Source organism: Lissotriton helveticus, chromosome 1_1 (genome assembly GCF_964261635.1).
Source record: "Lissotriton helveticus chromosome 1_1, aLisHel1.1, whole genome shotgun sequence".
NCBI lineage: Eukaryota > Metazoa > Chordata > Amphibia > Caudata > Salamandridae > Lissotriton > Lissotriton helveticus.
The window spans coordinates 1807308688-1807325961 of NC_136057.1; the positions used below are offsets into that span (position 1 = coordinate 1807308688).

At 40.7% G+C, this 17274-nt stretch overlaps 1 protein-coding gene across 1 annotated transcript in view; it reads left to right on the plus strand.

The window, feature by feature from the left end:
• The window catches only part of LOC144753053 (cytochrome P450 2D6-like), a 466095-nt gene extending 456101 nt beyond the window's left edge, over window positions 1-9994 (plus strand). The window contains exon 9 of the mRNA XM_078640854.1: window positions 9278-9994. Within this exon, the coding sequence (XP_078496980.1) occupies window positions 9278-9456 (179 nt within the window). The 3' untranslated portion in view covers window positions 9457-9994. The remainder of the gene's footprint in view (window positions 1-9277) is intronic.
• The last annotated feature ends 7280 nt before the right edge of the window (window positions 9995-17274 follow it).

Consider the following 17274-nt stretch of genomic DNA (forward strand, 5'->3'; position numbering starts at 1 on the left):
GAATGTTCTGACCGGTTGTCTTCAGCAAGTCTCTATGCCAAGTCCAGGAGTATCGTTTGGGCGAGTCTTGGTCTTGCAGCAACGCGTAATCGAGTTCTCAAACCTGTGCGGGAAATTGAGTATTTGGCGGAAAAGGAGCCAAACAGTACCGACATTTTGAAGACAAACATGTTGGATACATATTATCCAAATCGAAGCAGTCACCTCGAGAATGTTTGTCTGTATGAGGTTCTGCAAAATTACATATTCAAGAGGAACATCAAAGAAGATACTGAGAAAGGAGTGTATGCTGTAATAGGAAGTGAGGGATGTCTGGTCAAGCAAAGAAAATGCCACTTGATAAACCATCGAAAATTGAGTGGTGATTCTCCTGAAAAAAAGGAGTTTTTCTATTTAGCACTTTTGCAACTTTTCAAGCCTTGGCGTGCAGAAGAGGAACTGCTTGGAGATTTCCTCTGTTACGAAGACTCTTTCAATGCCGCCAAGGAGACCATAGAATGTCCTGCTTTTCCCAAATATGTAGAAATGTTGAATGCGGAAATTGAGCAGGAAGCAACGATTGCAGCCGAGATTGCCAGAGACAGTTCTCAGGACAGTCAGAGTTCTGCTTCATTGAGTCAGGATCCACTAGGAGGACCTGTTATTGAAAATGAAGCTGCCACTGCTATGAATGAAGTGGAAAGAGCCATGGCACATGCTCAGGAGGATGCGGTTAACTTAGAAGAGTTGGAAAGACAACTCAACGTTGAGCAGAGGAAAATATATGACGAAGTTACCATGCAAATTGATCATGGATTAAGTCATGACAAGAAAGAGTGCTCATGTACGTCGTTGAAGCCTGTCCGACTGTACGTGAGTGGAGAAGCGGGAACTGGAAAAAGTTTCCTCATTAAAGCAATTTCATGCTATTTGCAGGAAAGGACAGAGTCATCGCTGTCTTGTGTTGTCACCGCTCCAACTGGACTGGCAGCACATAACATTAAAGGGATTACTTTACATCGTTTACTGATGCTGCCAGTGGAGCATGACAACAAATTACAATATCACAAGCTATCTGGAGATGCTTGTTTTGAAGTTTCAAGAATCTTGAGGAAAATGAAACTTCTTATCATTGACGAAGTAAGCATGGTTTCCAATGTCATGCTTGCCTTTGTGCATTTGAGGATGCAAGAAGTTCTCAAAACAGAGTATGATGTGTTATTTGGTGGCAAACACATCATTGTTTTCGGAGATCTTCTGCAGCTGACACCAGTGAAAGGGCAACCTGTGTTCAAAATGCTCACGCATGAAGATACCAGGAAGTGCCTAGGCAGCATTGGCAACGTCAATATATGGTTAAACTTCAATTATGCTGAACTGCATGAAAATATGCGTCAGGCGAAGGATGAAGTTTACAAGACTATTCTACAAGATGTTAGAATTGGAAAAGTGACCGAGCATGGGAAAGAAGCTTTACATGCACGATTACTGTCAAATTTATATCCAGAACAAGATGTTGTGCCTGAGAATATTTTTCAGAAAATTACTGAGAAGAAATCTGGAATATGTTTGATGCCAACTCTTGCAGAATGTGCCAAATTTAACAACAAAATGTTGCATTTAGAAAAGCAAGAGATTGTGAAACTGGAAGCTATTGATAGAGTAGAGCATATGGGATCAACAATTATTTTGTCTGAGAATCTGAAAACAAAATTGGATTCATTAGAGAAGAGTATATCTAAAACTGCAGGTTTTGAAAAGACTCTGAATGTGTGCTTGAACTGCCGTATAATTTTAAGAAGGAATTTACATGTTGAAAGAGGTCTGGTAAATGGATCAATGGGTAATGTTGTTGATTTTGTGAAATACAGAAATAGAGATGGAATTGAATTTTTAAAAATTAAATTTGATGGCATTGAGGAAGTACAGCTAATTGCTCGTTGTTCTGCTAGATTTTTGCTTGTAAAAGACTTATATGTTCGCCGTAAGCAGTTTCCTGTTTGCTTGGCATATGCGGTGACAATTCATAAATCGCAAGGTTTAAGTGTAGACAGTGCATTGGTGAATATTGGCAGTTCTGTGTTCAAGGAGGGTATGGCATATGTGGCATTGTCACGAGTTAGAACTTTATCGGGATTGTACTTGATTGAGTGTGATGTCACAAACATTTGTGCAGATCTAGATTGTGTTAAGGAATACAATAGGTTAAGAAGAGAGTATGCGCCACATTTGCCTCAGTATCCTTTGTTTGAGAAACGTGTGGTAGGCCGGAAACGAAGAAATGAGAACAATACTGGGGAGGTTGTAGCAAAAAGACAAAAAGTCAATGAACCTAAAATTACAAGCAGAAACAAAAAGGATTCTGTTGAAGATGTTGTTGGTTTTCAGTTTGAAAACAGTTCTGGTGTCAACTGCTATGCTAATGTAGTGGTTAATGTTTTATTTTCTCTAAAAAATGTAAAAGAAGAGATTGTGGTCAATTCTGATCAAAGATTTTGCAGTTTGTTAAATTCTGTGTTAGAGAAATGTACCACTGATAGAAGAAACATAGAAAGTGTGTCTGAAATTCGAAATCTGTTAGACAGATGTTCAGGCCAAACACAATTCTCTCAAAATATTCAGCAAGATTGTCAGGAGTTTTTAATGTATATGCTTGATGTATTACATGCTGAAGGTGTAGATGTAGATCAGCTGTTTGGGCTTTCTTATCAATGGCAGCATGACTGCGAGAACTGTATGGTATCAAGTACTACTAGTGTAGACTCAGAAAGATTTATATATTTAACTTTGCCGGACAGTAAATCAGTCTCCTTTAATAAGCTAGTAAAAGCAGCTGATCACAACATGGAGTGTAGCCAATGTAAATCTGAAATGATGTCCACATTATTTATACGAACATATGGCCAGTATGTCATTTTAATGTTCCAACGATGTAGGCCTGATGGAACAAAATTGACAACTTTAATTAAAAATTTTGTAGCTTCGCAGTTGTCAATATCAGGAAGGACTTTTGTAACTGCAGCAATTATATATCATGACGGCCCTTCAATAACATCAGGACATTACACAGCTTATTTAAAGTCTAGAAATGGCTGGTCATTCTGCAATGATTCTGTTTTAATTTTCAAAAAAAAATTGCCGTATGACCTTAAAAACTCTTACCTGGTGTTTTTAAAACCAAAATTTTAGGGAAATAATCTCGGGATGTGCTCTGTGGAATTTCAAGAAGTTCTAATGGCTCCTACACAATTTGGCCTTGAGGATAAGTGTAGTTCAGAGACATAACTTCTAACCATAGGACTGGACATTATGGAGAAATACGTGCACTTTGAATGAGTTCAGAAAAACTGTATCTTTTTATAAACTAATTGAAGCAGCCAATCAAAACATGGAGTAGAGGGAATGTAAGTCTGCAATGCTGTCTACTGTTTTACATTGCTTTGTGATTAAAAGTGATGTAGAGAATTAAATAATTGTAGTAGTCATAGAGGTAGTGTAAGTCTGCTTGTATCAGTGTCATAGGAAAAGTAGAACATGACTGAGCAAGAAGGGGAAGATATTACTATTCCAGGATTGTGAAAATGATCTTCAACATTTTAATTCTGAAAGTTGCGGAAATGCCAAATGACGGGATTGGCTTACAAGAAATCCAAGAGTTATAAATGGCTCTGACAAGATTTGGCCTTGAGGAAAATTGTGGTAGAGAGCAAGAAGTCATTTATTGCATGTAACGTGTTTTTAAAAACGATGGAGATTTTCTTTCAGAAAGTGGCGGCCTGAAAGTAATAACAGCACAAAAGAGTGTAAGCTGTTCATAGGACATCCTTGGACGTCATGGAAAGTAAGTTAACTTTAAGGAGTTCTGAATTTTGATTTCTGATGTTGTATGGGTTTTTTAAACACAATCATTTTGATTGTGTTTTTTTTTCCCCGCTGTTACATGATGAATACCTTCAAGTCACTGTTTTTAGTGAATTTTGATACATTCTGAGAACAGCAAAAATAAACCATTTAACATGTATAATTAATTCTGTACTGTTTGCATTTATGATGTATATGTAGAACTGTGTAGGAGGCATGGAGAAGGTGAGGCTTCTGTAAGTGTCAAAGTTGTTGCATGCAGTGCTGCACTTCTGCGTATTCTTTCATATGCTAGACTACATCTGCACAATGAGATACCTAAGCAAAGGAAACGCAAGTGATGTGATTGAGAAATGAGCAAAATAAATTGCATGTATTTCAATTAGATCACCTGTGTTTCCTATCATTACGAATCACATTGTGCAGATCAAGTTTAGGTCTGTCCAGGGAAACATAGGAGGTTTGGACTTTGTTGAAGAGTGCAGTGGTCATTGGTAGACCTTCACATGTATTATGTCCTCTATTCTCTTCAACAACTCGAAATTTCATCTGCAACCTGAGTAGGCCTCACCTGAAACAAAACTCTGGATAGTAGACATCTTATTGGCATCCTGAAGCAATTATGTAAAATTTTAGTGTCTTGCGACACTTTTCTGAAACAACAGCAATGCAAAATATGCACCATGTTTTAAGATAGGCCTCACTTCATCTGCATCAAGATACTGTTAGTTTAAAATGTATATCTTTAGGACTGTGTAGGGGGCCTGGAGAAGCAGAAGCTTCTGTAAGTGTCAAAGTTGTTGAAAAACTGTTTGTCCTTCAATCTTTGCCCTTGTCTTTTGTAATTTTTAAATACATGTTTTAATATTTTTCAAATGTTTGTTCTCTCTTTCACAGATTGAAAGTATAAAAACCAAAAGTGAGTAATTTAACGACAATTATAAGGTAAATATTTTGTACTCTTTTCGTTACATTTCTATCACATTGAACTTCTATTAGTTCCACTGCTTCATTTCTTTAACCCTCAGTTTCCTGCCTTTGCTACTTCCCTCATTCCTTTCTCTATTATCTACTTACTCAACTCCTTCCACTCTTTTTCTCAGTCCCTCTCTTCTCATAGTTCCTCACTCTTGTTCACTCACTCCGTCTCTATTACTCTTAGTGTCTTTGACTGATCACTCTATCACTACTTGTTCATAATGCTTTCTCTGTGTAGTTGAAGCACACTAAGGGGAATATTATGAACACAGCTAATAAAATTATTGCTCTTTTTATTGGCAGAAAACTGGTTAAAAAGTGGTTTTAGCGGCAGTTTTCTGCCGCAAAAGCGGCTTTAGCGACACATTTCTGCCAATAAAAGCTGCAAAACTTTTATTGCCTATGTTGATGATATGGCTCTATGTTACTTACATTTCTTTGCTGTTTCAATTAATCTTTTTCTGTTATTTTTTGTTTTCTGTTTTCTATTTTTTCTCTCTGTTATTCCCCATATTTTAATCTTATTTTGAACATTCACTCACATTCTCCAAGAAACTCTTCTTTGTTAATGTTATACTCTCTTTTTTTTTCTTTCACTTCGTTATCTATTTTGTTTTTCACAATTATACCCTCTTCTGTCTTTTCTTCGGTAAATAGATCTATTAAACAGTATCTCTTCTTTACTCCCTATAGCTGTCTTTCTTTTAACATCACTCTCTGTTTACTTTCCTTATACTTACACTTTTTAAAAAAAAAAAAAAAAATTTGGTTAGCTCCCGGTCCGCGTACCGGGAAGCTAACCCGGGAGCGAACCAAAAGAAATAGAGCTTGTCAGAGTGCTAAACATTGTAGCAATTTTTTTTGAAAGGGAAGGTAGTTCTGAAAAGAACTTTTTTTTTATATTTTTGTTGTTTTATATATTTTTTTTATTTTTTGAACATTTTTTGTTTTTTTTGTATTTTTTGAACGATTTTATATTTTTTTGGGTTTTTTGGGGGGGGGAAACAACAAAAAACAGGCGTTAAAAAGGGCTCAACAGGAGCAAAAAAAAATTACTGGGGGCGGTTAGGGCAATCATGGTGTTCATATGAAAGGTTGAGTGCATTGATGCTCATGTTGCCACAAGCTAATAATGCACGACAGTGCATACATAAATGTATCATATGACTAAAATTTTCTTGGATATTTGGCACAGTTTCCCGTGCCTCCTCTGGTGTTAAAGAAACCGGTATTGTTGGTCTGGCCACAGGAGTTGGTCTAGGATTGTCCAGCATATCCCTTAATTCCGCCCGGCTGTAATTTAGGGGATGTTTCCTCGTCATGTGCCTATGCATGGTGTGATTACCATAACTGTATTTTTTGTCCGTCCCACTGGACAATTGTTCCTTGCATATGAGGCAGGTGACATACCTCGCGTTGACTTTTTTTTGTCCACGAGGCATCGAAAAAAACTGCCAGATGAAACTGGCTTTCTTTCTGGAAACCCGGGGCAACTCTTCCAGGAATTGTGGTTCTTCTCCCTCCTCATCCATTTCTTCATCTTCCTCCTCAGTGTTGGTAATCACCTGGGGAGGTGGTCCTCTCTTCCCATGAGGAGGTGGAGGTGGTGGTGGGGGTCCACCAGCTGAAGCAACCAATGAAGCCATTTTCACACAAGCAAAATAGGTCTTCCAACAAGCAAAATAGGTCTTCCTCTCACAATGATGAAAGTCAGAGTGAGGAAAGAAGGAGGGGTTTTCATCATTTGGAAAAAACAATACTTCTCAACCAATGAAAAGTGTTATTTTTAGGTCACCTGACCTAGCCTTCCATAATTATGAAACTAAAAGTGAAATGAACCAATGAAAAGTTTTATTAACAAGTCACATGACCTCTCACGCTCATGTTACGCGCTGCGGAACGCGCCCCGGTTAGCTTCCGGGTCGCTAAGCTTCGCGCCCCGGTCCGCGCCCCGGGACACTTCCGGGTGCGCTAACGCGATACGTCACAAGACGCATTTCGCGGCAACGCGATACGTCGCGCTTTCGCGCCGCGGATCGCTTCCGGGGAGCTGCGTTTCGCGCCTCGGTCCGCGCCCCGGGGCACTTCCGGGTGCGCTAACGCAGTACGTCATAAGACGCATTACGCGGCAACGCGATACCGTCACTATGTTGATTTCTTACCGGTTCGCGGACCGGATCGCGGAATCAAATTGAGCTAACGGGAAGCTTCCCGGTTCGCGGACCGGGAGCGAAACAAAAAAAATATTTAAAAAAAATTATTAATAAACATATAAAATATATTTTTGGATTTAAAGAAGAATACATTTTACAGCTATAGATATTAGCTTTTAAAAAACCAATGAAATTCATTGAAAAAACCATAGGTTATAGACCATATATAGTTAGGAATTAGCATTTACAAAACCTTGAAAATTCACTGAAAAAACCATAGGTTATAGACCATATATAGTTAGGAATTAGCATTTAAAAAACCTTATTTTACTCACACAAAACCAATGAAATTCCATATATAGTTAGTTGTACTAACTATATATCGCGCACCCGCAATCCACTGCTGATCATGTCACATATTACATCATTCATGACATGGTCAGTGACATCACTGATGACATCACTGATGACATCTCAAATGACATCACTGATGACATCACTGATGACATCTCAAATGACATCACTGATGACATTACTGATGACATCTCAAATGACATCACTGATGACATCACTGATGACATCTCATTTGACATTACTGATCACATCACTGATGACATCATTCATGTGATAATACGATGAACCTCTTCAGACTCTAATATAACCTTAGATACACTCAGTGTAAACACAGACTCGCAGATTGTCACTCATCCATGAAGTTACACACACACCTAGTCAGTCATGCAAACAATCAATCACACCTCCATTTCCTTAACTATACAGTTAAACACACCTTACTTATTCAAACATATACTAAACATATTTACTCACTTATACAATCCTGGATACAAGAGCACAATGATCCATACAGCCACTCACACATTCACTGGCTCTTATGCACAGTTATTTATATATGTCAACTCTCACATGTACTGTGTTTTACATATGTACTTACTTTGACATGTAGCACTGAGATATCCATTCACTCACCAATACAGTCATGCACACAGTCAACCACCCATACAGCTGTTTCCACATGCACTTTTGAACCCATACATTATGCACAGAGTCATACACCTTCCCAGCCACCCACACACACTCCCAGTTTCCCATACAAATGCTTGGGCAACCAATCAATAACCCATATAGTTACTCATATAGCTACTGATCAACACATGCAGCAGTTTACAGAACAACAGACATAATGATGCACAAATTAAGACAGTTTAGTCACTAACCCATGCACTCAATGAGACACATTTAACCACTCACTCATACAGTCAGTCAGTCATGCACCTACTAAATCCTTCATCCAGACACTTATACATCCACTCATTCTTCAATATGTAAGACATATTTTAACTTTACAGAAAAATACAGTCACTGGATGTTGTCATCAGTGATGTCATCAGTGATGTCATTTGAGATGTCATCAGTGATTTCATCAGTGATGTCATTTGAGATGTCATCAGTGATGTCATCAGTGATGTCACTGACCATGTCATGAATGATGTAATATGTGACATGATCAGCAGTGGATTGCGGGTGCGCGATATATAGTTAGTACAACTAACTATATATGGAATTTCATTGGTTTTGTGTGAGTAAAATAAGGTTTTTTAAATGCTAATTCCTAACTATATATGGTCTATAACCTATGGTTTTTTCAGTGAATTTTCAAGGTTTTGTAAATGCTAATTCCTAACTATATATGGTCTATAACCTATGGTTTTTTCAATGAATATATATATATATATATATATATATACACATCCACCAAAATTAAAAGAGTGCTTTCAAGAGGAAAATATGTGTATGCAAAACTAATAAGCTGATGCTTGTAGAAAAATGACGGAATTTCCAACATGTACTTAAAGCTGATATTTGAATGATGAATCATGTCGTTCTGGGAGACTTATTACTAATTCCATTACCTTGGTGACAGGAGAATTGCAGCTGTGGCTGTTACGTATCACCCATGTACAGGCATATGAACTTGACAAAGTCTCTGTCACATTACTGTTGGGCATCCTTCATGATGAACTGAGGTGATCACTGCTAGTAATGTTGAATGGGGTGGCCCCCCAATGTAATCTTGCCTAATGTGGCTTGTATTACAGCACTAATAGGATGAGTAGCTCAGGATAATTTATATTGAAAATACGTATATAGAAAAGTGGGAGACACCTGTGCTAGTATGTTCTGATGTTTAAAAGGATCGCTGAAAGGCATTATCCAGAAATAATTGGAAAGTTCAAGGTCGGTTGCCCTTTGAAATATTTCTTCTCACTTTCACCCTTTTATCGCAGGTCGCCGAGTCTGTTTGGGGGAACAGCTGGCCAGGATGGAGCTCTTTCTCTTCTTCACAACTTTTCTTCAGCAGTTCAACTTCTTCATTCCAAGGGCTCAGCCGAGGCCTAGTGAAGAGACTATCCAGGGCACCATAAGAGCCCCCATGCCTTACCAGCTATGTACTGAAGTGAGATGAAGGAAGATCACCCTACATGGCAAAGCATCTCATCACGAAGACATAAAACTTTGGGTATCTGGGCGCCTCTTTAAGGAAATGATAGCTGACATTTAATAGAGACTATTATTGCATCCTAGAAGGAGGTTTCTCAAACTAGTCTCTACTTGATTGTAAATTACACAGCCTTGACACGTCACTAAGTTCACACAGTTCCATAATAATGAGACAGTTGTCAAACATATATTTTTAGCTGTGATATCCTTCTAATAAAATAGCGTTTGCTGTTTTTTTTATACTAAAACCGACATTTAACAAATGTTTTAAAAATAAGTCTGTTTAAGTGTTTGTACTATTAAGTTCACAAAATTTATAACGATTTTGGAGTACATAGTTTCACAGTTTCTCCACCCCAGGTAAAAGCACAGTAAGTTCTATCTTTCTAATATTGTCTGGAATAGACTCAGGGGTAAATCTGATAACGAGTCAAGTGTACAAATGTGACTGTGGAACAATGGCAAATACACTAGCTTCTGTAATAAAGTTGCTGCTGCTATAATTCCCTTGTTTATGTTCTTATTTAAAGGGGACATATACACTTGTAATTACATTACTTTCACAAAGGTTGGTGTAAGTCATTTTAACATTCACTGCTTGGTCAGACCCATTAGTGGCTATATGTGGCCACCAACAATTCATCCATGTGGGATTATGTGCAATTATATGCAAAAGCATAGCCAACGCCATTAGGTCTGTCTTTTTTAGGAAACACATCAATTCTTTATGATGCTACATGTTCACTGGCAAGGGAACAGGAGAGCATTCAACACAGTTCGGAAAAAAACAAATACATTTATTTTGGTATGTACAAATGAAATTTGCATTTCAACAATACAATTATATGTATACTTTTTCTGAAATGATTCCGAAAGTTCCATTTCTTGCCTGTGAAAGTCGTATTACTGACCTAGGTATGTTTTGGATTACTTATTGAGCCATTCATTAAACATTTGGGGGCAGATTTACAAAACAAGAGAACATGCTGCACTGCGCGACAGTGAGAGAGAATAATGCACCTATCAACTAGACATGTTGCATTTCTGCTCTCTCCTTGAGCTGGCACACTGTGTGCTGCCTAGCACCAATGCAGGCACCCCTGCTCCATAGTGTACGGGTGCCTGCATTACAGGCAGGATTGTTTTGTTTGTTGCTGCAAAGGACACCTTCCAGCACATAAACAATCCTTAGAGAAATTTTCATCTTTCAATGTGTACTGAAGAATGGAAACAGGCAATAATGAAGGGAAATAAAGATGTGAGCGTCCGCTGCCAGTCCGGGCTGACATGTGGTAGATGAAGCCTCCAGCGCAAGTCCCACCCCAAGCTCCGCCTACTAGGCCTCCTCCCGCTTCCTCCACACAATCGTGATCCGCGGAGACCCGGAAGCGGGAGGTGAAAGTGCAGGTAAAGGCTGGAGTTTGTGCAAATTGAGCAATTAAAAAATGTGGCATACAATAATACTTTAAAAGAATTGTGGCATCGCTTACTGGCCTGAATGCATCATGGAGCAAACCGTCTTCCTAGCTTAGAATGTTGAGTTATGACTTACATGCAGCAGAATAAAGACATGTACAACTACTCTCCATGTGTGGTTTGCTTATTGACAAGTACCCACGACTGGTAGGACGCTACAGCATCTGTAAAGCCATATGTGTATTCTCTGTTATCAGAAGATCATTCTGGATACTGTCCCTTTTCTTTTTCAAAGGCTTTTTATACAATATAACTTTCATTGAGGCACAGGTTTTCCTGGTGCAGGCCTAAGAACTCTGAAACTCATTTTTCCTCTTCTGCACACAGAGAGATCAACTATATGACTTATAGATGGCCTCCGAAAGTGTGGCTGTTCATTCATTAGCTCTTACATTATAAATGAGCAAACACAATATTTTGAGTTAGACTTGGAACAGAGTCATGAAAGCTATTTGTTGTATGTGTGTTCTGTAAATAAAAACAAGAGGGGTTTGAGTACTTAGGTGCTTTGGAGGAGAGTGGAAAGCCCTTCCATTATCCTTGCCAGGGTATAACGATACTGGGAATTAGAGGTGGTTGTATCTTGGATGGGATGTGGGCGGCGAGAACTAAGCCTGGGCAGAGTTCCTTGAGTTCCGCTAAGTGAAACTCCACGAAGTGCAAAAAACTCTTGGTATGCGGAGCTCCGCAAGCAGCGGAGTGCATTATTTAAATGCCATTTGTGGTGATTTTTAGTGCCAAGTGCTTGTTCGCTCTGAGCAATCATCACGAATGGCACCATGCACAGCGTGAGCGAGCGCTGCTTCCTTTCTGTTGCTTGAGTAGATTTTTATTTGAGTAGCAGCTATCTCAACAGGAACGGATGGTTTCTCTGCGTGTTGAAAAATCTCGCCGGGAGGTTGATTTTCCACGCTTGCGCTCGGCAACTTGATTTTGATCATCACGAACAAGAAAAGTCTTGCCAGGAGGTGGATTTGCCTTGCTTGCCAACTTCATGTTGATGAACGCAAGTGAGGAAAAAAACTCCGCTATACTACGTGGAGTGCAGTTTTTCGGAACTCCGAGAGCTCCGGGTAACGCGTAGTGTGGAAAACTCCAGAAACTCCGCGAGCAGAGGGGAGTTCTCTGCCCAGACCTAGCTAGAACACAGATAAGAGTGATGGAATTCAGATGTGGAGATGGAAACATGGTGTGCGGGGTTTGTGTTGTTTATAGGTGTGATTAGGAATGATGGCTGATTCCTGGGGGAGAGAAAGGTAAGAGGAGTTCTAATCAAGGATGGCCATGATCGATGTGAGCATAGTGGAAATAGCCAAGACTCTGGACAATACATCACTTTGTGGAATTTGCAAAAAGTGCATGGTGCAATATGGATTGCGTCCCAGGGAATCACTGATAAACCTGGAGGCAGAGATAATGGTGTCTTCCTATTGCTTGGCTTCTTTGGCAGTAGTCTGCTTAGTTGAGTCAATTAAGGCCTTCTTCTATTTCCCCACTATCTTGTTCACAAGAGCACAGTACATCAAAGGTTAGTGGGGCCTATTGGGATTTCCTTGCAGACTGAGGCAATGATGCCATCTTATTTAATCTGTTATTACCTTCTGCCGTGTTTTTGTATGTTCTAACAAATGGCTTGAATTGTATTGCTTGCATATGAAAGACCCTTCTTTCATTTAACTAGTTTACGTAGGCCGCAAGCCATTTTTTACGCCATGAATAAACATAGCACACAGGGGTCGGGGTGGGCTGTAAACTATGCTGGAGAAGAAAATCCTTGCTTTGATCTGCAGGCATGACAGTCACAGACCGAGTCCACTGCACAACACAGAAGGTGTCAGGCAGGCAAGGCTCTTTGAAAATAACATACCCTTTCCTTTGTAAAAGTTTTGATTTGCATTATGCAGCCTGGATTTGAATGAATGCCCAGGTGAGGCTGGGTGCAAGCAGGGGGAATATTTCAATGAACTTTCGCTTAACACATTGAGGAACGTATTCTTTTTAAATTAATTATTCTACATCTGAGTCGTGGTTTTCTGCAGGTCTTTGAACACGCAATGACTGAGAATGTCTGTACTCAAGCGTTTAAAGCTTTTTGAAAATCCTTCTGTGATAGTTAATTTTACACAGCACTCTCCTATAGTGTTCTTGCGCTTCGAAAATTTGCTGGAATACGCGCTCTAAAACTGTAATCAGATAACTACTCAGCACTAATGCAGGGAAGCTTTGATTGCAATATACGTTTACTCTGAAGAGTTTCGTCAGCCTGTTGCAGTGTTCCCTATCTCTGTCTGTAGGTAGAGTGCTTTATTTTGTGATATTCACGTTGTTTATGGGAATTAGGAAGATACAACACTAGTCCGCTACCCCATTTAAATGGATCTGCTTTTATTTTTAATTTTTTGCAGTTTTATATAACGCGACCTCAAGCCATCAGTATTTAAGTGCCTGGACTGATTAGAGCGCCGGTGGCACCCAGTGCGACAATATTTGTTGGCACTCTCAATGGTGACCTCCTCCATGGATTCTCTCACTACCACCTTTTAAGTCTCCATATCCGCTCTCTCTCTAATGCATTTCTTTTGTTTTATAGCACGAGCAGGATTGGGCCATGCAGGTAAGAGCGGTGGGGCAGGGTTGGGGGGAGATTCGACAGACGACCATTGGAGAAAATTAAATAAAAAAATAATTTTCCTCATCATCAGCTATCAAAATCCCCCCTAACCAACCTCAACACCCTACCACTCTTACCTGCACAGGCCTCTGCTGAGCGCCAGTTATACCAGTGAAAGATGTCAGAGCACTCTACATCACATACACATTACAGAGGCAATGAATCATAACTGTAAAACAGTGTATAGGAAATTTTACATCAGACAGTGCTACAAGGCAATGGACCCCCGTACCTGACCCTTTGCAGGGTGGCATGAGAGAGCCCAGGCAGTCCAGGGCAGGGGCACCTACCTTGGGGTGCAGCGGGCCCCGGAAGGCCCGGGCAGAGCTCCTGGGCCCATCCACTTTGAGGAGGCTGCCCCCTACCCACAGGAACCAGTGCCAGGGGCTTGGCTATTCAGTGGGTCAGAAGACGGGGTCAAAGATAAAGGGGCCACACCCCTGGGCCCACCGGGGCCCCAGTCTGAGCTTCCGAACCAGGACAGTCAAATGAAGCCTACCCGGGCCCGATAGACCCCCATCCTGGGTGTTTGGCAGTTTGGCCGGCAAGAGTACAGAGCCCAGAGCAGGGGCACCCATGAGGCCCCGGTGGGCCAGGTCAGAGTTCCTGGGCCCGGCCGTGCCGTGGGAGCCTCCCCGAACCTATGGAAGCTCGGAACCCATGGGGACCCCAGACCTGTGCCCGCCGGAGCCCCGGTTGGAGCTTCTGAATGAAACCAAGCAAGGGAAACCTCTCTGGGCCGATGGACCCCAGCCCCGGGTTGTCGTACAGGCCTCAGCCAGACCCGCTAGTGCAAGGGGTTCGCCCTTCTGTGCACAAAGTCCTCAGACTCCAAAGGAAAAAGTTGGCACGCAAACTGGAAATACAAAACATAACGTTTATTACACCTCATGAGGTGGTGCTATAATTCAACCAGTACCCTTCGTTACTGCGAGAAGTAGCACAAAGGGCTACTGGACACAAGATTTATTTATACCCACACAGGGGCTCAAAAGAAGGCTGTACAAAGCACAAGAGCACAGTTTATGTCCATACAAGGTAATATCGAGAAGCACAATCGATCAGTGGGAGGAGCTAACAGTCTTGGGGTCTCGGCTAACACATTCCAATCTAAGGTTAACAATTAACAGATGTGGACCCTAACGGTCAGCAGCAAACACAGAAATGCTATTAATAGCCTGTTGCCGGGCAGATTCAAAGGCCATGAGCAGGAAGGTAGGACAACGCACATGGTCGACACGAGGTAGCGTGTGGCAGACAAAATTGCTGCCGTGAATTCAAAATGGATGCAGTAAAATGTCAAGATAACAGAAAAACCAAGATGTCTTTCGCTAAGGCTCAACTTAATCGCCGTCAAATTACAACAGATGACTCTTTTAGCATTAGCTAAAGACATATGCTCTTTTGGGGTAATCTGTGCATTCATATTGTATATCTATACACATTATATTCGTCACTTCTTTATCCAATCTCTGTTGTGCTTTCATGGCATTTCTCCTAGATGGTATACAGGCAGTTATACACATAGAACATAGCATTGGGCCACAATGGATACACATACAACAGGTGAAAATCACTGCAATTGCAATACATAGAATAGTCTATAATTTCCAACCCCAGGCAGAAACTAGAGCCCAAAACCAACCATCAAAAGTCCAGGTGCCATTTTTGACATGAATATCAGAAGCGATTTTATGCAGTTTAAGAATTGCTTAATATACAGAAGGCGAGTTGTCAGGGATAAAGACACAACAGCTACTTCCGATGACTTTACATGCACCTCCTCTATCTGCTAACATAACATCTAAAACCATCCTGTTCTGAAGAGTTACAATTCTAGCAACTTGCAACTCCTCCGTAATATTTCCTAGGGCAACAGCAGTTTCATTAGTGACAGCTTCCACAACTCTAGTCAATCGTCGTATTTTCCTACTGTTCAATGCGGCACCCACGAAAGGAAACAAACCTAAATTAAAATCAACATAGTGCTGCAGACTAGTGTCTGTCTGGTCTATATCATCAATTCGTATCGTACGTTTATAACGATTCATATAAATGTTTCTAAACAATTTAAAATCTCGGTGATATGAAGCAGGTGCTAGAAAAACAGGAGGCAATAAGAAAGAAACATAACATATGCCAGACCACCCTACAGGCAATCTGTGATATCCATGACTTCCACATACTAGATATGTGTTATGTGAAGCTAAGAAAGTACTCTAATTTATTCCATCCATATTTAATACAACAACACAATCACTAGTTCCAACTGGAATTCGTCCAGTACTTTGTACACAAAGGTCTGCTTTTGTCCGTGTTACAGTAATTACAGATTCATTGTTTGTGGTAGAGTCTCTTGTGTGAGTGAAAACATAGGGTGTAGAAGCATTGTCCGGTCGATATTCTTCTCATTCCCAAATAGTTCCATTTGCTTGGGGATACCCATGTTCATCTTGGTAGCACTCTTTATTCAAACGGAAGAGAAGTCCACCTACTGCAGGTTTTCTGTTCGAAAAGAGAAGAGTGTACCAGGCTCGACAAGAACCATTATGCGAAAAAGGAAGTGGAATAAACGGTGTTCCACCTTTCTTCTGATGAGCTGGAAGCATATCACATATCCAACAATTCGTAGTGTTCGTGGCGTTGTGAGTGTGGTGGAGCATCTGAACAAACGTATTATTCAAGTAGGACTCTCGATGCTTATACTCATGATACGGAAGAGTGAAATGCTGATGCTCTTCCGTAATGGGAGTAGTAGAAACCACAACAAAATCATGAGCAGGAATCATCATTTCAACAGACCAAGTGATCACTGCTATAATTGTCAGAACAACAAAAACACCTAACACTCCTAAAATCTGTTTCTTAGTGGTTACCATAGTCACAAAGCCAAATCTTCAAACTAAAAAATAGAAAAAACAAAAATAGTCAATGAGTTCTTTACCCTGGGTAGACGTTGATTTCTTCACCACAGATCAAGACAGGTGTCACTACACTACGCAGGGCTGATCCCCCTCCCTTGTCATATTGACTTTCCGTTTCCACTACCCAGAGCGGTTGCTCAACCAGTCTCGCAAAGAAAAACTACAAAAATTCACTTTCTTGATCTCAAATTGTATCGCGCTGCTCCAGGAGTTGTCTGGTCCGGGAAGAACTCCGAAGATCCGTCAGGTGATACAGCAGAGCCTTTCTCCGTAGTCAGGATATCTCGATGATCGGTCAGCACAGCAGGTTCCACCAAGGTCGGGAAGACCTTCCGGCAATGAGTGCTATGCACCCAGTTCTTCTTGCTGGTAACTCGCACTGCCGTTCTTGTGGCGAGGAGTACTTGTTCCGGTCCACGCCACCTCGGTTCCAGACTGCTTGACCTCTCGAAGATTTTCACCATGACGGAGTCACCAAGACGGAGTTCATGGCCCTCACCTTGGGATTTATCGGGGAGCGCTTCTCGAACCTGTTGATGAATGGAAACCAAGCTATCAGTTAATTGTGCCAAATAGTCATTCATTAAAACACAAGGTACATCATACACAGAACTTGGTTTCGGAACTCCCCATATATTCATTGGCCGTCCAAATACCACCTCGTATGGGGTAAGACCCGTCCTAGAATGTGGCACTGATCTAATGGACAACA